General features: G+C 40.5%; 2 protein-coding genes and 1 non-coding gene across 4 annotated transcripts; 2 read left to right on the top strand and 1 right to left on the bottom strand.

Moving 5' to 3' along the window:
- The first annotated feature begins 4,390 nt into the window (after positions 1-4,390).
- LOC106663144 (chitinase-like protein EN03) lies at positions 4,391-12,003 on the top strand. 2 transcript variants are annotated; one of them, XM_014387745.1, is made up of 8 exons: positions 4,391-4,521; positions 6,876-7,126; positions 7,185-7,317; positions 7,385-7,543; positions 9,948-10,136; positions 10,196-10,327; positions 10,413-10,731; positions 11,827-12,003. In XM_014387745.1, the coding sequence occupies exons 1-8, from the start codon at positions 4,416-4,418 to the stop codon at positions 11,957-11,959; spliced, it is 1,422 nt and encodes a 473-aa protein (XP_014243231.1). In that variant the 5' UTR covers positions 4,391-4,415; the 3' UTR covers positions 11,960-12,003. The 2 variants fall into 2 exon arrangements, with proteins under 2 accessions (XP_014243231.1, XP_014243232.1); XM_014387746.1 differs by having other exon boundaries at positions 10,413-10,740; positions 11,827-11,997.
- On the top strand, positions 8,046-8,142 carry LOC112127183. Its single transcript, XR_002910439.1, has one exon. It is a non-coding gene; the product is annotated as a U6atac minor spliceosomal RNA (small nuclear RNA).
- A 29-nt stretch (positions 12,004-12,032) lies between the features above and the next one.
- Positions 12,033-23,820, bottom strand: LOC106663145 (facilitated trehalose transporter Tret1-like). Its single transcript, XM_014387748.2, has 6 exons — positions 23,653-23,820; positions 14,864-15,069; positions 14,614-14,793; positions 12,736-13,331; positions 12,437-12,678; positions 12,033-12,380 (listed from the first exon to the last, which is right to left on the bottom strand). Exons 1-6 carry the CDS (start codon positions 23,658-23,660, stop codon positions 12,107-12,109), a joined length of 1,506 nt encoding a protein of 501 aa, XP_014243234.1. The 5' UTR covers positions 23,661-23,820; the 3' UTR covers positions 12,033-12,106.
- Positions 23,821-24,886: the final 1,066 nt, after the last annotated feature.

Consider the following 24,886-nt stretch of genomic DNA (forward strand, 5'->3'; position numbering starts at 1 on the left):
TCCATTGTTGAATTTCTGTTAGAACTTTTAAATGTTCCCAGCCTTTCGAAATCCCGATAGATTTCGTATTGTTGAGCTCCTCTCAAATGCTTACAGGTTAAACAGCCCAACCTCGTGCATCCTGATACTTTAACTCTTTGCTGAGCTCCTGTCCAAAATGTACAGGTTAACTGGCACATTGCATATCATGTTACTTTTTCTTTCTTGAGTAAAGGTTAGGTTTCCTATCCTTCAAAATCCTGATAGATTTCGTTATAGATCCTGAGATTTATCCTTGTCATATGTTTGTAGTTTTTAAACAGCCCAATACTTTCTGCCTTTCTTGAGCTCATGTCAGAGCTTTGACAGGTTAGGTTTCCCAGCCTTTCAAATGGCTATAATTCATATTTTATTCATTTACTTTTTGTTGAGCTCCTGACAAACCTGTGCAGGTTACGTTTGGCCATTTTCAATCCAGATACTTTTGTTGAACTCTTTTGGAAATGTACTGGTTTAGTTTCTCAACTTTTTATAATCCAGATATATTTTGTCCATTTTGAGCTCCTGTAAAATGTTGCTCTGTTGAAAATGAACTGATTTAGTTAATCATCCTTTCTTATTCCTGATTTATTTTGCACTTGGTGGGGATGGGAAAGGCCAGGAGGACATAACTCGTACAGGTTCTATGAAAGGAGCTCAACTAAAAGACAAGGTATCAGGATCCGCAAAGCTAATGACCCTGTGTATAAACACTTTTGTATTTTTGAAAGACTTTTGTCATTTTCAAAGGGTCTTTGAATAGCTGGCTTGCTAGGCCACCAGGCGTCCGACCTGCCTACTCTACCATTAAAAAAATTTAAATGTTTATTTTCCCCGTTTTGCCGGTTTAGTACACAATTGCGCAACGGGTCCGTTGATAAAGGGTCATCGCGATCCGCCCCCGGCACAGTTCCAGTCTTGAAATAGAGTTGAAAAAAACGAGATACGACGGCCATAGGTCAAATTTGGTGTCAGCGGTTCTGTTAGAAAAGAAGGAAAAAATTCCTTTTGCACATAAACCAAACAATTTAGCGATTGATTTTAATTTTTAGTATTTATTTAGTAGTTAGCATGAGCAACATGTCAAACGTTTTGTTCAATTCCGTAGTAGCTCAACAAAGACACAAAATGCATCATTATTAGGAAGGTTCGCATATCCTGATACTTTTCCTTTCTCGAGCTCCTGTCAGACTAGCACAGGTTAGGCTTTCCAGCCTTTTCTAAACTTGATACTTTTCTGTTTGCTGAGCTTTTCGTTTTTGTTGACCTGTCAAACCTGTACGTATTACGTTTGACCACATTCAGTAGTGCTACTTTTCCTTTTTTTTGAGCACCTGTCAAACCAGTACAAGTTACGTTTGACTACATTCAATCCTGCTACTTTTTCTTTTTTTGAGCTCCTGTCAAACCAGTACAAGTTACGTTTGACCACATTCAATCCTGCTACTTTTCCTTTTTTTGAGCTCCTGTCAAACCAGTGCAAGTTACGTTTGACCATCTTCAATCCTGATATTTTTTTCTTTTGTTGTGCTCCTGTTCAAAATAGTCAGGTGAAACGTCCACCTTGTGAATCCTGATACTTTGTCTCTCTTGAGTATGCTCCTGTCAGAACCTGTAAAAGTTAGGTTTCCTACTCTTCTGATTCCTGATAGATTTCGTATTTATTGAACTCCTGTCGAGCGTGTCCAGGTTAAACAGACCAGCATTGTGCATCCTGATATTTCCGTTCTCAAGCTCCTGTCAGACGAGCACATGTTAAGTTTTCCAGCCTTTTCTGTTTGCTGAGTTCCTGTTCAAAATATTCATGTTAAACGTTTCCCAGCCCACCAAATCCTGATACATTACATATTTTTGGAGCTCTTGTCAAACCTGTACAGATTACGTTTGATCATTTTAAATCCTGATACTTTTATTTTTTACTGAACTACTATCGAAAAGTACTAGTTTAGTTTGCCCAGCCTACCAAATCTTGATATATTTTGCATTTTATCGAGCTCGCTTCGAATGAGTACTGGTTAAAAGGCCACGGCAGGTTAACGGCAGGCACAGCCTTGAAAATCGTGATACTTTTTCCCTCTTCATTGAGATCCTGTCGAAAATATAATGTTTCAATTTTTCCTGTTTTTGCAAAATCATGGTATATTTTGCCTGCCTTGAGTTCCTGCCAACTTCACAGTCTCGAAAATCCTTGTACTTTATGTCTCAGTTGAACTCCTGTCAAACGTGGACAGGTTCAACTTCAAATTGATTTCGTAATCCTGATACATTTTATATTACCTCCAGTCGAAAATGCTCAGTTTATGTTCTCCAGACCTTTCTCAATCTCATAAAAAAGAATGTGCTTTTCGAGCTCGTGTGTGAAATGTATACAGTCTATAAATTTCCAGCCTTCCAAATCCTTATGGCACATCCGTCTTGAGCCCCTATAAAAAATGTACAGGTTATTTTCGCCCGGTCATTCTCACTCCAGATATATTGTCTGTCCCGAGCTTCTGTCACATTTGGACAGGTTAAACAGCCCATCTTTATGCATCCTGATACTGTGACTCGTGGCTGAGCTCCTGTCAAAACATGTCAAGGTAAGGTTTCTCAGTCTACCAAATCCTACAACGTTATCCTACCTGGCTCCTGTCGAAAATTTACAGGTTTACTGCTCCTACCTTGCAATTCCTGTTACTTTTGTCTTTCTTGAGCTTCTGTTAGATCTTGTACAGGTTACGTTTGGCCATTTTCAAACATACTTTCGTCGAGCTCCGGTCAAAAGTACCAGCTTTTTACAGTCCTGACATGTTTAGTGAATATTGAGCCCCTGTGAAATGTTCAACGTTGTCTTGGTCTTACAAATCCTGATACTTTGTCTCTTTCTTCGGCTCCCGTTAGAACTTTTACATATCACGTTATCCAGCCTTCCAAATGCTGATTTATTTCATACTGTTGAGGTCCTGCCAAACCAGTACAGGTTACGTTCGTCTATATTCAATCTTGCTACTTTTCGTTTTTGTTGACCTGTCAAACCTGTACGTATTACGTTTGACCACATTCAATAGTGCTACTTTTCCTTTTTTTTTGAGCACCTGTCAAACCAGTACAAGTTACGTTTGACTACATTCAATCCTGCTACTTTTCCTTTTTTTGAGCTCCTGTCAAACCAGTGCAAGTTACGTTTGACCATCTTCAATCCTGATATTTTTTTCTTTTGTTGTGCTCCTGTCGAAAAGTACTGGTTCAGTTTGGCAAATACTTCTGACTATATTAATTCCTGACCTTATTCATTCACTATGATTGATCATATTCAATCTTGATACTTTTTTCTTTTGTCGAGCTCCTGTCAAAGTACTGGTTTACGTCTCCAGTTTTTTATAATTTTGATATATTTTGTCAATAATGAGCTCATGTGAAATGTTCAAATTTGTCTTGGCCTTGCAAATCCTGTTATTTTGTCTCTTTCTTGAGCTCCCTCGTAAATGTACTGATTTAGTTAATCTACTGATTATTTCTTACTTCGGGATGAATATTCGTTTCTTTCCTCCTCGCACATGCAAAAACGGGGTTGATACCGGCTTGACCGCAAATTGAAGAGGTTCAAGGCGGACCGGTGCGCGTCCGAGGATAAGTCCTCGTTCTTTCGACGGTTCACGTTTTTATTCCGAAAATCCTTATCCCTTGGGGGGGGGGGGGGTTTACGACTGGGTACGACTTTCTCCACCCTAGGGCCTATGCCCTTCGACAACGGAAATAAAACCTTACTGGGGGTGAAATGGCGGAAAATCTTTACATCAAACCTCGAAAATAAGTTTAAAAAACACGAGGATTTTCTTTTTCTTTGATTCACATAAGATTTCATTTTGTTTGGTTAGCTAGCGACATAAAACAAAAAAACCCAAGATGGTAATCTTTGGAATTATTTACTTATTCTTTTATGAGATCGGTTTTTTTCCTTATTTAATAATATTTATCAGCGGTGATATCATCCAGTATCGCCCGCCTGTTCGGAGAAATAGATTTCCTTATCGGCAAGGATTTTTCTAGGTTGATCCAATTTGCACCGAGATAAAAATCAACTGACTTTTTGTCGTATAAAAAATGGAAATAAAGGGACTTTTTCCTACACGGACCACCCAAAAAAGACTAGAAGGATATTTCTTTCCTTTTTTCTTTTTTGTATTTTGTAATTAAATAAAATATACGAAAGATAGATTAATAAAAACAAGTTTCACTCAGGGGAAGGGAAAAAAAGAGTCTATTTATACAAATTATACAAATAATAAATAAAACAAAAACAAATGTGGCTGCGTAATCCCATGTTTGTGCCTTGGACTTTGGTGGGAGGCCTGGACATTCCAGGGGTGGGGGCTGTTTTTATAAATTGTCTGACCTCCCCGGCGCCCCTTTCAGTCATGGCCATTCTCGCTAAGTTGTTGGTCCTCGGTCTTGCGGCCCTCTCGGCTGCTCAGGCGGCCAGGGTCGTCTGCTACTGGAACGGAAAGTCATTCTGGAGAGAAGGTGAGTACGAGAGAGGAACATTTTAAATGTTTTTTTGAAGTTCGTTGAGGCGTTTAAAATCGACTTGGCTAAGGTGTTAAGTCGAACCGATTGTATTAATTAAACTGCAGGGAGTGACCTCCGAAAAATTCAGAAATTTCATCTACAATTTGAACCCTTGGTGTTATTTCAACAGTCTAGCCAATCGTCACTACTGGGGCTTAAGCGAATTTGAGGGAGCCCTCCAAAAATTTCACATACAATTTGAACCCTTGGTGTTATTTCAACAGACCTGCCAATAGTCACTTTTGGGGCTTAAGCGAATTTGAGGGGGCCCTCCAAAAATTTCACATACAATTTAAACCCTTAGTGTTATTTCAACAGTCTTGCCAATTGTCACGATTGGGGCTTAAGTGAATTTGTGGAGGCCTTCCAAAAATTTCACATACAATTTGAACCCTTCGTGTTATTTCAACAGTCTTGCCAATTGACCCGATTGGGGCTTAAGTGAATTTGAGGAGGCCTTAAAAAATTTCACATACAATTAGAACTCTTGGTGTTATTTCAACAGTCTAGCCAATTGTCACTATTGGGGCTTAAGCGAATTTGAGGGGGCCCTCCAAAAATTTTACATACAATTTAAACCCTTAGTGTTATTTCAACAGTCTAGCCAATCGTCAATATTGGGGCTTAAGCGAATATGAGGGGGCCTTCCCAAAATTTCACATACTATTTGAACCCTTCGTGATATTTCAACAGTCGACCCAATCGTCATTATCGGCGCTGAACGAATTTCAGGGGCCCTCCAACAATTTTACATACAATTTGAACCCTTAGTGATATTTCAAAAGTCTTGCCACTCGTCACTATTGTCGATTAATTGAATTTGAAGGGGCCCTCCAAAAAAGTCACATTCACTTGGAGCCTTTCGTGTTATTTTATCAGCCCTACAAAATATCACCATTTTAATTTACAAAAAGATTCATGTTTACTTCAAACCTCAGGTATTATTTCATCAGCCGTACGAATCGTTCCATTTTAAACTATTGTCACAAAGTTTTCACGATCGTTTCGAACCCCAGATGTTATTTTATCAGCCATAAAAATTGTTCAGATTTTAACCTCCGGTGTTATTTCATCAGCTTCACCGGCTGTCACAATTTGAAATATTCTCGTAAAATAATCACATTCATTTATAACCACTGGCATTATTTCATCAGACCACCAACTGTCTTAATAATCTAAACTCCGAAAATTTCACATTCATTTCGAATTTCTGGTGTTATTTCATCAGCTTTACCAAGTATTCAAATTTGAACCTCTGTTGTCGTTCCATCAGATCTACCAACTGTCAAATTTGAACTATCTTGCCAACAATTTCATATTGATTTCGAATCTACGATGTTATTTCATCAGCCACACAAACTGTCACAATTTGAAATATTATTCAAAAATAAATTGGATTCATTTCGGACCCCTGGCGTTATTTCATAAGCATCACCAACAGTCACAATTTGGAATAATCTAAAAAAAAAAAAAATCACATCCATCTCGTACTTCCAACAATTTCATATTAACCTCCAACAACAGGTATTATTTAATCAGCAATTACAATTCTTTATATTAGTGTTATTTCGTTCTATTTCAAACTATCCTCCCAAAAATTTCTCATTCGCTTCGAACCTGAGGGTCTTATTTTATGAGCCCACCAACTGTCACAATAATCCAATCTCCCAAAAATTTCATATTCATCTCGAACTTCTGGTATTATTTCATCCACTTTACCAATCGTTCAAATTTGAACCCTTGGTGTTATTTCACCAGACCTATCGATCGTTCAGTTTCAAACGATCCACCCTAAAATTTCCCATTCACTTCGAACCACTGGCATTATTCCATCAGCCCACCAACTATCTTAATAATCTAACCTCCTAAAATTTCACATTTATTTTGAACTTCTGGCGTTATTTCATCAGTTAACAATCGTTAAAATTTGAACCTCTATTGTTATTCAATCATATCTACCAACAGTTAGTTTGAACTATCTTCCAACAATTTTATTTTCACCTCGAACCTAAGGTGTATTTTATCAGCAACTTTCAATCGCGTTTCTTCATCACAGTATAAAATCAATTGACACAATTGCAATTTTAAACGGGGTAGCTTATATTTGCTGCCAGGGGGATCTCGTAGATGGGCCCCGAAGGACAGAGCGATTTTGCACAAGTGGTCGTGGCAATTCTCGCCAATCAGGGCTGGTTAAGACATTGAAGTTATGAGTAATGAAAGAGAAAATTTATTGCCTGCGTAGGCGTCGGGTGGTTAATTGTTTGTAGAGGTGATTTTTTATTTATTTATTTATTTTTTTATTTCAGGTACAGCCAAGGTGACGGTTGAAGAGCTCAAAGACGGCCTCTCCTACTGCACACACCTCGTCTACGGTTTCGCCGCCCTCGACGACGACGACTACCATCTCAAGCCTGTCGACAAGAAGCTCGACCTCGACAAGGGCAAAGGTCAATACAGGCTCTTGACCACGCTCAAGAAGAACTACCCTGGGATGCAAATCCTCCTATCAGTGGGCGGCAACCAGGACACCGAGGATGTCAAGAAATACCTCGAAGTGGTACGTTTTGAAAAAAAAGAAAAAATCTATGTTTTTAATTTTTTTTAATCATTGACAGCTCGAAAAAGAACAATACAGGAACAATTTTGTCTCGACGGCAACCGCCTTGGTACGTGAGTTCAACTTCGACGGTCTGGACCTCGCCTGGCAGTTCCCACCCAAGCACGAGAAATACGAAACGACATCGCTCAGTAATTTATTTATTTATTTTTAATTACAAAAACCATAAAAAATATTAATTTATTGTTTTAATTATAGGCTCGATCTGGCATAAGATAAAGAAGACGGTCGGCTACGGGGTCGACACCAAGGAGGCAGAGCACAAGATCCAGTTCACCTCCCTGGTCAAGGAGCTTAAAGCATCCCTAGCCGGGAAACTCCTCACCCTCGGAGTCCTCCCTCACGTCGAACAACAAGGTAAGCCAGGCTGAAACTATTTCAAGGACGTTTAGACCCGAAATTAACATCCCGTGGCTAATAGGACGGTGGAAAATTTCCATTGTCTTTTGACGACTTGACATTTACAAAAAAATTTTAGCTAGAAAATCTTTTTGAATATTTTAATATATTCTAAAAAAATCGTGACCAAAAATCTTCATGTGTATGAAAGAAAACGTTTGGTTGAATAGTACAAAGGCGCTAGTAGGTAGTCTGGTTGGTTGTATCATTCGCCACTAGGTCGCAGCGGTTGTCTAAAATCTATCAATTTTCCACCTTTTTCTCATAACACCCTGTATATTTTCCTGATGTTTTTCCAACTGGATCGATTAAATTGAGTTAATCCTGTGAGAAAACGCAACGAAAAATTTACCCTTATTCGGGAAAATCGTCGGAAAATATGGTCGGAATTCTACGCTTCCCGCTTGGCCGGATAACGGCCTGTTTGAGAGCCTAGTCCAACCTCAGTCCTTCTTTGATCGTGTTGTAAGAAAGGAGAGAAGTTTAGCACTCCCCTTGACAAGGATGGAATGAACACATAAGGCAAGCCGTTGAAAAATGGCAAACCAGTTTTTTTTTTCGTGATTTTAATTTGGACAATAATTTATCCACAAAAGTTTTATCGACCAAAAAAAATCTTCCTTTTCAATGGACAAAAAACCATATTCTTAAGTTCAGTCTTAAATTGCTTTCGGGCAGGTCATATGAACCTCTTTGAAAGGTGAACAATTGAAAGATACGTTTAATGATTCGTTCACTGAATAGTTCCTTTAATGGTTCACTGATGATCGGTTCACCGCTCGACTCAACAGTATTCGAACATCAGTTCGTATACTTTGAACATTGATGATTGACTCGTTCACTAATCAATTCGTCGAATGGTTGACTTAAAGAATCATTGTTCGCATTCCAATATTGATGAACTTATCAGTCAATCGTTGACAATATGCTTCAATGAACGGATCATTGTTTGGATCTTGAAACTTTCCAGTGACGTTTATTAAACGTCCAGTGAACCCATCACATAATCGTTCACTGAACCTATTAATGAATCGTTCACTCAATAGTTCACTGAACGGATCATTCTATGGCTTATTGAAGTAATTATTTCTCCTTTCTAGTGAACAATTTATCAAACGTCCACGAACCCATCACATAATATTTCACTGTACCTATCAATGAATCGTTCATCCAATATTTCACTCATGGCTATGGCTCTACCGATCACATAATCGTTCACTTAACAGTTCATCTTATGATGATCTATGGTTATCTATATATATTTATGGCTCCCCGCTCAGCTCAACAGTTGGTCGAAATTTGCTGAACCTATGAATGAATCGTTCATCTTACGGTTCACTGTATGAATCATCGAACGGTTTACCGTTCTATCCAACATTTTATCTAAGGATCATAGTCGTTCACTGAACCTATCAATGAATTGTTTGTCAATTGGTTCACCGAACTGATCGTTATACGATTGATCGAAGTAATCACCTTTCCAATGAACAGTTTATCTACGTCCCTGCACCGATCACATAATCGTTCACTTAACCGTTCACCTTATGGTTTAAAAATCATTGAACGGTTCACTGTTCCGCCCAACATTTTATCGGAGTTCAATGAATCGTTCATCTTATGGTTCACTGTAAGAATCATCGAACGGTTGACCACTTTACTCAACAGTTAATCGAACGTTCACTAAACCGATTACGTAATCGTTCACTTAACCGTTCATCTTATGGTTCACCCTATGAATCATTGAGCGCTTCCCCGCTCAGCTCAACAGTTGATCAAATGTTCACTGAACCTATGAGTGAATCGTATATACGGTTCACTGTATGGATCATCGAATGGTTCGCCGTTCCACCCAACATTTTATCGAATGTTCAATGAACCTACAGATGAATCGTTGATCTTATGGTTCACTGTTCGTTACAATCGTTCACGTAACCGTTCATCTTATGATGATCTATGATTATCTTTATATGTATGGCTCCCCGCTCAGCTCAGCAGTTGGTCGAATGTTCGCTGAACCCATGAATGAATCGTTCATCTTAGGGTTCACTGTATCATCATCGAGCGGTTTTGACCACTTTACTCAACAGTTTATCGAACATTCACCGAACCCATCACATAATCGTTTATTGAACCTATCAATGAATCGTTCATCTTAAGGTTCACTGCATGAACCATCGGACGATTCACCGTTCCAGCAAACATTTTATCGAAGGATTAATGAACCCATCACATAATGACTGGTTCATCCATTGATTCACTCGCTACATTATTGTCCTCTGCTTCATTTTCGACGATCTCCCCTCGGGCATTGCCTTTCAATCGATTTAGACGAACGTAAGAGCCGGACTTTTATATGTTTTAGTTTACTACGACGTCAAAACTTTGATGCCGTACGTCGACATGATCAACCTGTGGACGGTCGACTACAGGACGCCGGAGCGTTCCCCCCAGAAGGCCGACTACGCCACGCCTCTTCATTACATGTACCCGAGGCTGGAATTCCAGAACGTGGAACACACCGTCAACAAATGGCTTCAGAGTGGTGCAGACCGTAAGTGGGTCGAATATTGTGAGGTTATGAAAGGTTGTAATTTTTTTTTAAATCAACAGCTAACAAGTTGAACCTGGGCATCAGCACCTGGGCTAGGACCTGGAAGCTGAATGAAGATTCAGGACTGTCTGGAGTTCCTCCTCTGGTCGCAGACGGACCTGGAGACAAGGGACCTTACACCAAGACTGAAGGTAAAGAGATGAATTGTATTCGTATTGCAGGACTTTAGTATTTATATCTTCTATATATATGTAGTATATCAAATTTTTTGACCAGGCCTACTCGCATATTACGAAGTGTGCGTCAAGTTAGTTTCGCCGACCAACCCCAATGCGCCCGCCACCCTCCTGAGGCGGGTCGAAGACACTACGAACAAGATGGGCTCGTATGGAGTCAGGCTGCCGAACAAGAAAGCAGGCGAGGATGAAGGGCTTTGGGTGACTTTCGAGGAGCCGACCACGGCCGGGCAAAAGGCTCTGTACGCGAAGATGCGAGGCCTGGGTGGTGTAGCCGTCCTCGACGTCGGGCTCGACGACCCGAGGGGCGTCTGCGACGGAAGCAAGTTCCCGTTGACAAGGGCGGCGAAGCTCAACCTGTAAATTTGGTTTGTAATTAAAATTTCGCGTTTCGCCTTATAAATACTGACAAAAAAGCGAGACTAGGCGGACCCTACATCATTCTACAGACACCTTCTAACCCACTGATATATTGGATAAATAGGGGGTAACTGGGATGACCAAATGCTATAGCTTACCTCTAGTGCTTCTCGCACTCCTCTCGTGTTTCTCATAGTCGGGTAGTTCTGAGACAAAGCGAGACTAGGTGGACCCCTAAATCATCCTACAGACAGTTCTAACCCACTGATATTTTGGATAAATAGGGGGTAACTGGGATGACCAGATTCTATAGCTTACCGCTAGTGCTTCTCGCACTCCAACTCGTGTTTCTCATAGTCGGGCAATTCTGGGTACAAAGCAAGCCTAGGCGTACCCGAACAGTTCCAACCCACTGACTCATTTTTAGGATGAAGGGGGAGATGGGAATAATTGTATAGTTGAGTGAACTAGAAACCAAGGGGTGTTCTTTCGACTGGTACTTCTTATTTCCATGGAAATTAGGAACAAAGCGAGATAAGGCGAACCCCAGATCAACCTACACAAACTTGTAAACATGACTACATATTACAAGGATAAACGGAAACCATGGCTGGGCATAGATGGCCATAGGCTGAGAGGTGGATGCCTGGTACTTCTCATACTCTCTCATACCAGTGGCTTTAGTTGACGTCTGGTTTTTCTCATACTTGAGCAGTACGGGGAAAAAGCGAGACTAGACGGCTACATCCATCAATATATAGAAAACTTCTAACTGACTCTAACCATTATTCATCATTGGTTGAACTGGCAAGTTCAAGAGCCGTTCTTTCAACTTGTGCTTCTCAAACTCGGGCTAGTTGAGAACAAATCGAAACTAAGCGGACCCCACCATCTACAACTTGACACCTTTTAACCGGCTATGATCATATTCTTGGGTGAAGTAGAAACCAAGGGGTGTTCTTTTGACAGGTGTTTCTTAAACTCCGACATGTTACAATATTAGACGGACCCACATCATCATCATCATCAACTACTAACTTCTAACCATGTCATTATGTTTCCGTTTTGTCGGTCTAACATTTTTCCTTTTATAGCGACGCATCCTTGGGGTACACACAGCAGACCCAGGTGCTTCCAGTTCCCGGACAAACGCTCTACCAACCCTCGGCCAATTCGACTCAGACAGCCCGGAACTTCAGCCAACCCCCTAATTATTTTCATTTGTAAATAAGCAAAATTAACTAGTTTAAATAAATAATTTTTTTCAAGGTTTTTGTTAAATTCCTCATGGTTTTTTGAAAAAAGTTTATTAGAAAATACTTTTTAATTTAGATTTATACAATAATACTGCAAGGTGGGACGTGATTGTGGGCTTCAGACGGCTGTGTTTTCAGTGTTTTCAGTTTTTTGCGTTTTCCTGTATAACATGGACTTCTCGTAGTTCTTTTCGATCTGTTCGAGGGAGATGCCTTCGGTCTCTGGCATCAGGAAATATATAAAGAGGAAGCCGATGAAAGAGCACGATCCGAAGAAGTAGAAGACCCCCTGGGGACCCATAAGGTCTTTGAGGCTTTGGAATGACTTGGTTGCTGCGAACATGACAATGTAGGAGGACGCGCCTGCTAAGCCGCTCGCCGTGCCTCTTCCCCTAGATTAAAAACCAAAAATTAAAAAACGCGTTGGTTTGTTTTGTTTATGCTATACCTTAGAGGGAAGACCTCGCTGACCAGTGTCCAGACCAACCCAGTGGCGCCGTAACTTGTGCAGAACTGCAGAGCTGTGTATAGTGCGACTGGGACCCAACCACCAGGAGGGACGGCCGCGAGTGCGAACGCAAGCAAAGCAGAAGAAGCCATGCCGAAGAAAGCGATCGGCCTCTTTTTAAACCATGCTATCGTCACCATGCAGAAAACGCTACCTGCGAAGCCTGTCGCACCAAAAATCACCTGTTGGAAGAATTATTTAAAACAAAAAGAAATCAACAAGGGGAGTTCAGGACATACCGTCCCGCGGAACGCTTCGATCGGAAACTGTAACTCCTTGATGATGAGTATCATGTAAGGCCGGGTCGATGTGACCCCGGTAAAGTTGGAGAAGAAGAAAAGCCCTATGATGAGGAAGAGCGGCTTGAAGACGGCCGGCCTCGCGACGTCTTTGATGTTTGACAGCCAAGACCCGTGCTGGAACTTCGGATTGGGTTCTTCGCCGACTTGGGGTGGTTCGTCGCAGGCCGGGTTGTCGTAGGCCAGGGTGGCCGAGGAAGCGTAGCGTTTTAAATCGGCGAGCTCGGGCCTGACAGCACCCGGTTCGACCCAACCGCGGAGCCATTGAAGAGCCTTCTCGGCATCCTCTTCGCGACCCCTTGCCAGCAGCCAGAGGGGCGTCTCGGGCACCTGGGTCAAGGCGAGGATGGTGAAGATCGGGAGACCGGTCGCGATCAGTGCAGCGGTCCTCCAGTCGACCACTGTCCCCAGGCCGTACATGAGAGTGATGCCGAATGTGGCGAAGAGGCTCGCGTAAGCAGTCAAAGTGCCTCTCAACTTAGGCTCGCAGATCTCACCGACGTACGTTATGATAGGAGCCTCCATGAAGCCTACACCTGTAAAGTATAGCCATTAACATGAATCGTTCACTCAACGGCTCAATGGACGGTTCATTGGTCATCGTATAAAGAGTCATAGAATGGTTCAGTGGATACCTGATAGAATAGTTCACTCAACAAGTCAATGGACCGTTCACCCATCAAATTGTATAGTCATGGAATGGTTCATTAAATCTTTCACTCAACCGGTGAATGGACAGTTCATTGGTTAAATTGTATAAAAAGTCGTACAATGGTTCATTAAATCTTTCACTCACCGGGTCAATGGACAGTTCATTGGTCAGATCGTATAAAGAATCTTGGAATGGTTCAGTGGACATTTGATTGAATCGGTCACTCAACAAGTCAATGGACGGTTAATTGGTTAGATCGCATAAAAAGTTATAGAATGGTTCAGTGGACACTTCATTGAATCGTTCACTGAACAGCTGAACGGATGCTTCAGTGATCAAAGAGTCATGGAATGGTTTCATTAAATCTTTCATTCAACGGGTCAATGGAGGTTCGTTCATTGTCAGAATTTATAAAATTCACGGAATGGTTCATTTAACACTTGATTGAATCGTTCACTGAACAGCTCAATGGACTGCTCACAAAATATGTTTACTGATCAGATAGTATACAATTCGCGGAATAGTTCAGTGAACGGTTGATTGAACAGCTCAATGGACGGTTCATTGAGCCCGTTAAAGATTCGTTCAATGACCAGATCATGTATCGTTCAGTGAATAGTTCATTGAAAGTTTAAACTACTAGATCATGGAATCGTTCACTAAAACCAACTAAGATACGTTCAGTTACTAGATCACCAAATAGTCTGCTAGACAGTTTCCATCGAACAGTTCATTGAACCTCACAAAGAATCGTTCACGAACCCATTAAAAATGCATTCAATGGCCATCATAGATTGTTTAGTGAATAGTTCATTAAATTGTTCACTTAACACGTCAATAATTCGTTCACCCAACGTATTAAAAATTCGTACACTAGAAACGTATCATACAGATCACTGAATCGTTCACTGAACACATTAAAGATTGGTTCAATGACCTGATCATGGATTGTTTAGTGAATAGTTCATTGTATCGTTCACTTAACATGTCAATAATTAATTCACTGAACCTATTAAAGATTAGTACAATAGAAAGTTAATCGTACAGGTCACGGAACAGTTCTTAGCGAAATTTACTGAAACATTCAGTGAATGGTTCCTTCTTCGACTGAACTGTTCATGAAACAACTTACAGGATTGTTTACCAGAAATAGAAGTGTAACTCACCCAAACCCATGATGATGGCAGTGAGGAACATCTGCAATTTCGATTTCGCCGTGTAGTACAAGAGCCATCCGACGAGATGAGGCACGTTGACGGCCATCAGGCTGTACTTCCGTCCGAGGTAGTCGAGAACGGACCCCGAGAGGACGCTGCCTATAGGCTGGCATATGTATATCACGCTGCCTAGAGATGAGAAAGTACAGGGTCAGGTAGTTGTCCCGAGATGGCCGCTTGCCTAAACTCCGATACCTACCGAACCACGACGCGTCGGTTACCGTGAAACGTATGCCTTCCGGGTCCGAGCCGTCGGTGAGGACGGGAATGGCGATGGTCGGAAACGCGATCGTCATGCCCAGGTCGAGGAGGAGGAGGTTCTTGATCGTGCTCGCGATCACCTGGGGCAAAGCCCGTCTCCATTTAGATACGGGTTTCACGTCCTCGCTCCCTTTTTCATCAGATCTGCAAACATACAAAAACAAAAAGCATTAACTACATGCCATTAGTCACAGGCATCATTAGTCGTCTCATCATGACATTCCGGTTCAGATTTGTTTTTTTCTTAACATAAAAGAAAGTAATTAACTCCATTGTTTGTCTGTAGTTCACCGAACGGATCATCTCGTCGAAAAGGTCGTTGTACAATTCGTTAAACGGTCCTCCGGACATGTACTCGATTGGATCGTTAAGCGGTTCCCGAATCAATCACTGAACACCACAAAACAGATCCTACAGCAGTTACGTGTTTATTGAACGGATCCTTCCACGGTTCATTGAGTTGGTCCTTATGTTCATTGAACAGTTCGTCATTGAGTGGTTCAATCAACAGATCCTAGAATTCTTCATTGTATGGTTGATTGAATGACGAGGTGGTTCGCTGAAGAGAACCTTCAAAGATTCAGTAAACCGTTCATCATTGAGTGGTTCAGTGGACAGTTCTTAATTGAATAGTTCATTGAAGAGTTTATTGAATCGTTCTTTAAGCAAATAATTCCACGGTTCAGCAAACGGTTCATCGTTAAGTAGTTCAGGGAATAGTTCATTGGATGGTTACTTGGTTTTACAGTACATCTGTACCTTCAATCGTTCTTTGAATCATTGAATGGCTCACTGAATAACGAATCCTTCGAGGGTTCACTGAACAGTTCTCTAACCAGAACTCTAATGATTCACTGAATAGATTCTTCAACTGTTGAGTGAAAAGTTCATGGAAGTTTCCTTGGACAGTCAGTATGCAAATCCTTCAATGGTTCTTTGAACAGATCATCATTGAATGGTTCAGTGAATAGCAGATCCTTCCATGGTTAGGTGAACAGTTCTCTAATCAGACCTCCAATGAATTATTGGACAGTTTATGAGGTGGTTCATTGAACAGATCCTTCAATAGTTAATTGAACTGTTCATCAAGCTGATCATTAAATGGTTCATTGACTTGAGTGAACAGTTAATTGGACGGTTCTTCGTACAGTCCATCTGATACAAATCCTTCAATGGTTCTTTGAACAGATCATCATTGAATAGTTCACTGAACAGTTCATGAGTGAGTGGTTCAGAGAATAGTTCATTGATCAGAGCATTAAATGGTTCATTGAATTGTTTAGTGTAGGGTGTAATGAAGGGTTCGATGAACAGATTCTTCAAAAGTTGATTGAACAGTACGTTAGTGAGTGAATCAGTGGACAGTTTGTTAAATGTTAAACGGTACAGTTCATCATTGAGTGGTTCTTGATCAGATCCTTCAATAGTTAATTGAACTGTTCATTAAGCAGATCATTAAATGGTTCATTGAGTTGTTGAGTGAACAGTTAATTGGATGGTTCCTCGTACAGTCCATCTGATACAAATCCTCCAATGGTACTTTGAACAGATCTTTGAATGGTTCGTTCACTGAACAGATATTTCAATGGTTAATTGAACAATTCATCATTGAGTTGGTTCAGTGAACAGTTCATTGATGAGATCATGAAATTGTTCATTGAGTTGTTGAGTGCAGGGTGTAATCAATGGTTCAATGACCAGATCCTTCAGTGGTTCTTTGAATAGATACTTCAACAGTTCATTGTTCGGTGAATAGTTCGTTGAATCATTCTCTTATCAGATCTAATAAAGTTTGTCGCGACAGATTCTTGAACCATTGATTGATTCTTCTAACAGATCAACGAATCGTTCACTTAGCAGATCCTCCATTGGTTCAGCTGCATAAAAACCCGTATAGAAATTCGTTTACCGTCTGGTGATTATTGGCCGAAGAAGTAAACAACAGTCGGAACAAAGTCGTTACGAGTGGGACGAGGAAAATGCGTCCGCTTTAATCTTCTCAGCGATCATTTCTGAGATGGGGCCGTTTGGCTACGCTTTTTCACGCCGACACGTTGTCAAATCGGTTTTTAATCGGTGCCACAGCTCGTTCAAAAGGCAAGGGGAAAAACACGAAATGAAGCAAGGACGACATATAATTCGCCGCTTTTTAAGTCGATTTAATAATTATTTTTCCACTGAGTTTGGGAAATCGTATTGTGCTGTCCTTAGAAGTTAATCATCTTTACTTTGTTCCTGCATCAAACTCGCCCTTGGTTGATTTCTATTTTATTTTTTTCGAACAAAACTGGTTCCTGACACGTAAACAGCGTGATATTCTTGATTGGGCCTGCCAACAGCGTCTTAAGAACCCGATTTACAGTCATTTACGAAGGAGATCGAAAAGGGTCTGCGCGGTTTTGCCCTTTTTACAAAGGAAAACAACTGGGACGCGGATGAGATAGGGGCAGAAGGACGCGAGGGTCTCGCATCCGGATCTGACTCCTTTCAATTGGCCACGCATTCACCGTGAAACGAATTCTTGAATAGTTCTTCAAAAAATGTTCAGTGGTTCGAATGCAAATCCTTCAACTGAATAGAACATGAACACTGAAGAACACTTAAAGAAAAATTGAATAGAAGATCCTTTCATGGTTCAATGAACAGTTCATTGTATAGTTGTCAAAACAGACCTCCAATGATTCTCTGAACAGTTCATTGGGTAGTTGAACAAGTGGCTGGATGGTTCACTGAGTAAATCCTTCGACGGTTCAGTGAACAGTTAATCATTGAGTGGTTTAAGGAAAAGTTTATTGAATGGCTCATTGAATAATTAATCCAACGTTTCTTTGAACAGTTTTTAATTGAGCAGTTCATTGAGCTGTTGGGTGAACAGTTCATTGGATGGCTCCTTGAACAGGTGGCTGGATTGGCTGAACTCCTCCATTAATCCACTAGACTGTACATCCAACTTTCCTTGAACAGTTCATTCTTGAATGGATCAGTGTACAGTTCTTTGCGTTATTCATTCAGCAGACCCTTTAGTTTTCGTTGCATTGTTCTTTAAACAGACCGCCAATGCCTCACTGAACAGTTCATTGGATGGCTCCTTGAACAGGTGGCTGGATTGGCTGAACTCCATTAATCCACTAGACTGTACATCCAACTTTCCTTGAACAGTTCATTCTTGAATGGATCAGTGTATAGTTCTTTGCGTTATTCATTCAGCAGACCCTTTAGTGTTCGTTGCATTGTTCTTTAAACAGACCGCCAATGCCTCACTGAACAGTTCATACATTGGTTCCTTGAATAGTTCTTAATTAAGTGGTTCAGTGAGGAGTTCATTGCATGGTTTTGTGAGTAGTTCTCTCAATTGTTCTATAAATAGCCTCCAATTATTCACTGAACAATTTATTGAATGGCTCACTGAACAGTTCATCCATTGGTTCCTTGAATAGTTCTTAATTATGTGGTTCAGTGGCCAGTTCATTGCATGGTTCAGTGAGTAGTTCTCTCAATTGTTCTATAAATAGTCTCCAATTATTCACTGAACAATTTACTGAATGGCTCAATGAACAGTTCATCCATTGGTTCCTTGAATAGTTCTTAATTAAGTGGTTCAGTGGACAGTTCATTGCATGGTTCAGTGAGTAGTTCTCTCAATTGTTCTCTAAATAGCCTCCAATTATTCACTGAACAATTTATTGAATGGCTCACCGAACAGTACATCCAACGGTTCCTTGAATAGTTCTTAATTGAGGAGTTTAGTGAACAGTTTATCGAATGGTTCACTGAACAGATCCTTGGATATTGTTTATCATGAGGTGGTCCAGTGAACAATTCATTTAATTTTTTTTTGAAAAATTCCTCCAATGATTCACTGAGCAGATCTTCCAACAGTTCACTGGAAAGTTCATCTTTAAGTGTCTCAGTGAACATCCTCCTTCTTCCTATCCAGCCGGCTATTACTTAACCCTTTGAGTCGATTAAGCATTGTTCCAAGCTTTAGGGGGGGACTTTCTCACAGATCCGCGATAAGATTTCTGCGAGATTAAAAATTAGGAATTAAACGAAATATGACGGGGCTTTATTCCACCTTAGACCCACTGATAAGCCGATATCAACCATAGCGATTAGTCACGGATTAAGAAACAATAAAAAAAACCAGCGTACTAGTTTATCCGAGAAGAAAACAAAATTGAGCCGCCGATGTTTATTTCATCCATGGCAATTTAACAAATATGCGCGGAAACGCTGACGGAATACAAATGTAAATGCTTCCCTTCCAGCACACTACGTGGAAGATCATAAAGAAAGCAAATTACAGTCGAGTCTGTCAAGTTGAAAAGAGCGAATTGCCTATAACGACAGGAAGGGAGATAATGTACGTTCGCCCCTGAGAATGTAGCAGATGGATGTGGATGATAGTACACGTGGAAGCATTTCCTCGTTCAAAGTTTTTCATTATCGAATTGTTCTAGGAACGGTTCAGTGAACTATTCGAAGATCTTCCCAATGAACTCCTCACTGAACCACTTAATTAAGAACTATTCAAGGAACCGATGGATGAACTGTTCAGTGAGCCATTCAATAAATTGTTCAGTGAATAATTGGAAGCTGTTTAGAGAACAATTGAGAGAACTACTCATTGAACCATGCAATGGACTGTTCACTGAACCACTTAATTCAGAACTATTCAAGGAACCGATGGATGAACTGTTCAGTGAGCCATTCAATAAATTGTTCAGTGAATAATTAGAGGCTGTTTAGAGAACAATTGAGAGAACTACTCACTGAACCGTGCAATGAACTCCTCACTGAACCACTTAATTAAGAACTATTCAAGGAACCAATGGATGAACTGTTCAGTGAGCCATTCAATAAATGGTTCAGTGAATAATTGGAGGCTGTTTAGAGAACAATTGATATAACTACTCACTGAACCGTGCAATGAACTGTTCACTGAACCACTTAAGAACTATTTCAGAAACCGATGGATGAACTTTCAGTGAGGCATTTGAGGTCTATTTAAAGAACATTAAAGGATCTGCTGAATGAACAAAGCAATGAACTATACACTGAACCACTCAAGGAAGAAGTGTTCAAGGAAACGTTGGATGTACAGTCTAGTGAACTAATGGAAGGCTATTTAGGTGGGCCAACGAGTCGAAGCAGCCATCATTTTTAGTCAGCCATTCAATAACTCCATGATGAACTGATCAATGAACCGTTGAGGGTCTGTTCAAAGAACAATTGAAGGATTTGCATCAGATGGACTGTACGAGGAACCATCCAATGAACTGTTCACTCAACAGATCAACGAACCCTTCAATGAAGTGCTCAATTGAAAACTGTTCAAGGAAACGATGGGTGAACTGCTCATTGATTCATTCAATAAACTTTTCATTAAACCACACAGTGAATCATTGGAGGTTTGTTCAGAGAACTGTCCAATGAACCATCAAAGGACCTGCCAAATGGACCGTACAATGAACTGTTCATTGAACCACTCAACTATGGACACCTACCAATGCTGAACTGATCAGTTAACCGATAAAGTATTGAATGAACCGTTAAAGAATCTGCTCAAGGTGCCACCCAATGAATGTTCAAATCATTGGAGGTCTGTTTACCCATTTAATGAACTATTTACTGAACCGATTCAGTAAATCAATGATGAACTGTTAACTGAACCGTCGAAAGCCAACGCAATTGTGCTCCTTTGTCATCCTGTGCGTCTAATAAACTCAGACTTTCTTATTCCAACGCTAAAAAAACCAATATCGGCGGTTTTAAAGAGGGGAAAAGTGCAGTCTTTCCGTAAATACAGCTGGAGGATCGGTCCTTGAACCTTACGGCCTTAAGTCAAAAGTAAAAGTCGCATTCCGTTCACCGGTGCTCACTTATATGCACTTAGATACTTTTTCAAGGTTGTTTTTTGTTTTCGCGAAATCTGCTTTTTTATTGCAATTATTCCAAGCCGTCCCGATTATCCCCAGGAAAAGGGTAATCGAGGAAATGAGAACAGATTAAAGGATCCGGCCGGAGCAAGACTTTATTCAAGGGGTGAAAGGAATACGATTCCATTTGAAAAATAAATACATGAACCATTTTTTTTTTCACCTGGACGTTCACTTGAACGTGTTTCTGGTGCAGTCAACAGTTCATTAAATGGATCACGGAAAACATGTTACGAGAGATCGTCCAATATCCTGAACAGTTCAATGAATGGTCCACTACTCGGATCTTCCAGTGGTTGACTGAACGGGTCCCAAAATTCCGTAAACCGGGCCATTAGTTGCATGGTTTACTGAACCTATACAGTATGTCAGTGGAGGTCTTCTACTTAAATATCGGGATTTTAAAACCTTCTAGGACGCTAGGAGCTAAGATGATCTGATTTATATAAATATTAGGATGTTAGGATATCAGTGGAGCTCTTTTTCTTATATACCAAGAAGTTAGAAAGTCAGAATGTTAGGAGACTAGGAGCTAAGAAGAGGTAGCTGTTCGTGATTTTTAAATATTAGAGTATCAGGATGTAAGAGGAGCTCCTCTATTTAAATATCAGGATTTATTGATTTACCAGGAAGCTAGGGCCTAAGATGAGCTGATTTATATAAATATTAGGATGTTAGGATATCAGTGGAGCTCCTTTTCTTATATACAAGGATGTTAGAAGGTCAGAATTTTTAGGAGACTAGGAGCTAAGAAGAGGTAGCTGTTCGTGATTTTTAAATATTAGAGTATCAGGATGTAAGAGGAGCTCCTCTATTTAAACATCAGGTTTTATTGTTTTACCAGGAAGCTAGGGCCTAAGAAGAGCTGATTTATATAAATATTAGGATGTTAGGATATCAGTGGAGCTCCTTTTCTTGAATACCAGGATTTTAAGATCTACCAGGACGCTAGGAGCTAAGATGAGCTGATTTATATAAATATTAGGATATTATTTCAGTGGAGCTCCTTTTCTTGTATACCGGAATGTTAAAGTTTAAGAACATCAGGAGACTAGGAGAGAAGAAGAGGCATTTATTCGTGATTTTTTATTTTTTACAGACGCTTGCAACAATTGGTTCTGTCTGAAATATGAGGAAACAAAGATGACAGAGGAGCTTACAACAGTGATTCAACGATCTACTTATATTAAGAGACTATTGAACTCCTCGGCTTGGATATCAGGATGTTAGAATCTAAAGCTCGTTTCCTCGTATAACAGGGTGTTAGGTTCCAAGAGGTTCCACATCGATTCTGGTGCCTAATATCCGAAAGTCAAGTGTAACTCCTAGTTTTCTGATGCCTCCTCTGACTTCGTGTTGGCCTAATATTTAAAAATGACGAATAGAATGAGATAAGAAGATAACGGACCTCCTTATAGGACCTAATCTCCTAATATTCTGGCATCCTGGTATACAAGGAAAAGATACTCCTAACATTTGGATATTTATATAAATCAGCTCCTCATATATCATAAAATCCTAGTAGATCTTAAAATAGTGATATTAAAGTAGAGCTCCTCTGAAATCCTAACATCCTAATATTTATATAAATCAGCTCATCTTAGGTCCCAGCTTCCTGGTAAATCAATAAATCCTGATATTTAAATAGAAGAGCTCCTCTTACATTAGATCCTAAATTAGTTCCTCTCAGCTCCTAGTGACCTGGTAGATCCGGAAAGTTTTTATAATTAAGTAGCTCCTCCGACATTCTGGTTCCCTAATTTTTTTTAAATCTCGAACAAGTTTTTAGCTCCTCGTCTCCTGATGTTCTTAAATCCTAACATACCGGCATACAAGAAAAGGATCATCACTGAAATCCAAACATCCTGATATTTAAATAAATTCCCTCTTAGGTCCAAGTGACCTGCTAGATTCTAAAATCCTGATAATTAAGTAGAGAAGCTCCTCTGATATCCTAGTATTCTATTATTTAAATAAATTCTCTCCTCTTAGCTCCTACTTCCTGGTAAATCGTTAAATCATGATATTTGAATAGACGAGCTTCTCTATATCGTGGTATCCCAATATGTAAAAGAATTAGCTCCTCTTAGTTCCTAGTGTCCTGGTAAATCGTTAAATCCTGATATTTAAGTGGAAGAGCTCCTCTGACAAGCTGATACCTTAATATTTAAAAATCACGAACAACCTCCTCTTAGCTCCTAGACTCCTAATATTCTGGCATTCTAACATCCTGATATATAAGGAAAGGAGCTCCACTGATATCCTAACATCCTAATATTTATATAAATCATGCCATCTTAGCTCCTAGCGCTCTGGGAGTTCTTAAAATCCTGATCATTAAGTAGAGCAGCTCCTCTCACATCCTGATAACCTAATATTTAAAAATCACAACTGTCTCCTCTTAGTTTAACCATTCACCGGTTCAATGTACAATCCCATGAACTGTTCACCGAATCACTCAATGATGACACTCCTCTGATGCCCTGGTATATTATACGTAAAATGACTTTTAAACCCTTTTTATTTAATTATTTAAGACGGAAAACCAAACGCTTCCTTGGATTTTTATAAAAAATCATAAACTAGAACAGGTCCTCCTTCAAAGGCCGTGGGGGCGACGATGCAACGCATAAAGGACCCAAGTTAAAATGGGGTGAAAGTCGAAAGATTTTGATAGTCGGGACGATTAGAAAGCCTCCTGGGGTTTTCCCTATTGGCAAAATCGTCAAATTTTGGATTTGAGATTTTTTTTTGTGGATTTTTGTGTAATAGAAAAATTCCAACTCACGCGTTCATTTGTCGATCCTGTTCCGGTTTTTTTATCCTTTTGAATAGAGAAAAATTTTTCTCGTATTTTAGACGGGACGACGAGCCCCAACTCGTTGTCGTGTCCGGTTCATCTACTCGCGTCAACGTCGACTGGTTTCAGACCCAGATCCGCGACTCGTCAATCCTTTTGGAGGGGGACTCGCGGATTTCGCTGCATCGCGGCCGAGGCCGTGCTTGGCGGGAGGGGGGTAGAGAATCCGCTTTCGAAAAATATCAACTCCCCCGGACGGTGATGGAAAATGAAAGTTTTCCCGGAGATACGCGAAGGCTCAGTTGGGGCCGTTTCGCAACCCGAGAAGACCAGTCATTAAGGACGAATGACGTTTCTTTCGTTCTAATGGAACAGTTAGAGGAAAAGAAGTAAAAACGGCGAAGAGGTCCTAAAGTTTTTAGTTTTCGGTAGAGGCACCACAGATCTTATAAAACCAACCTCCTACATGATTTATCCATAATTGGCAAGAGCTTCCGACAGCGAGTTATGTCCGAAAAATCAGAAACCCATTATGACAGAGGAGCTCCACTTGTAAGAGATATCAGGAGACCAGGATGTCAGAGGAGCTTTACTTATTACAGGACCTTGCAACAGAGTGCATTGTTGAAATATCAGGAGACCAGGTGGTCAGAAGAGCTTTACGTTTTACAGGAGCTTCCGACAGTGAACTATGTCTGAAATTTCAGGAGCCCAGTATGATAGAGGAGCTCCACTTGTAAGAGGTTTAGTTATGTACGTTTGGTCTCAAATAACAGGAGCCCAGGATACAAACGAGTCCCTCAATTCAAAGGAGCTGGCATCCCGGAGTTTAAACTTAAATATCAGGAGACCAGGGTACTAGAGATGCTCGCGATCTTCCAGAAGCTCGCAACAGTGAATTATGTTTGAAGTATCAGAAGACTAGGATGACAGAGGAGCTCCAGACTCGAAAGTAACTTGGGTAAGTGCGCTTGATCTCAAATAACAGGAGCCCAGGATACAAACGAGTCCCTCAATTCAAAGGAGCTTGCATCCCGGAGTTTCCACTTAAATATCAGGAGACCAGGGTACTAGAGATGCTCGCGATCTTCCAGAAGCTCGCAACAGTGAATTATGTTTGAAGTATCAGAAGACTAGGATGACAGAGGAGCTCCAGACTCGAAAGTAACTTGGGTAAGTGCGTTTGATCTCAAATAACAAAAGCCCAAGTAAGTGACAGTTC

This window comes from Cimex lectularius, unplaced genomic scaffold (assembly GCF_000648675.2).
Source record: "Cimex lectularius strain Harlan isolate CLEC.00 unplaced genomic scaffold, Clec_2.1 scaffold14, whole genome shotgun sequence".
In the NCBI taxonomy this organism is placed as follows: domain Eukaryota; kingdom Metazoa; phylum Arthropoda; class Insecta; order Hemiptera; family Cimicidae; genus Cimex; species Cimex lectularius.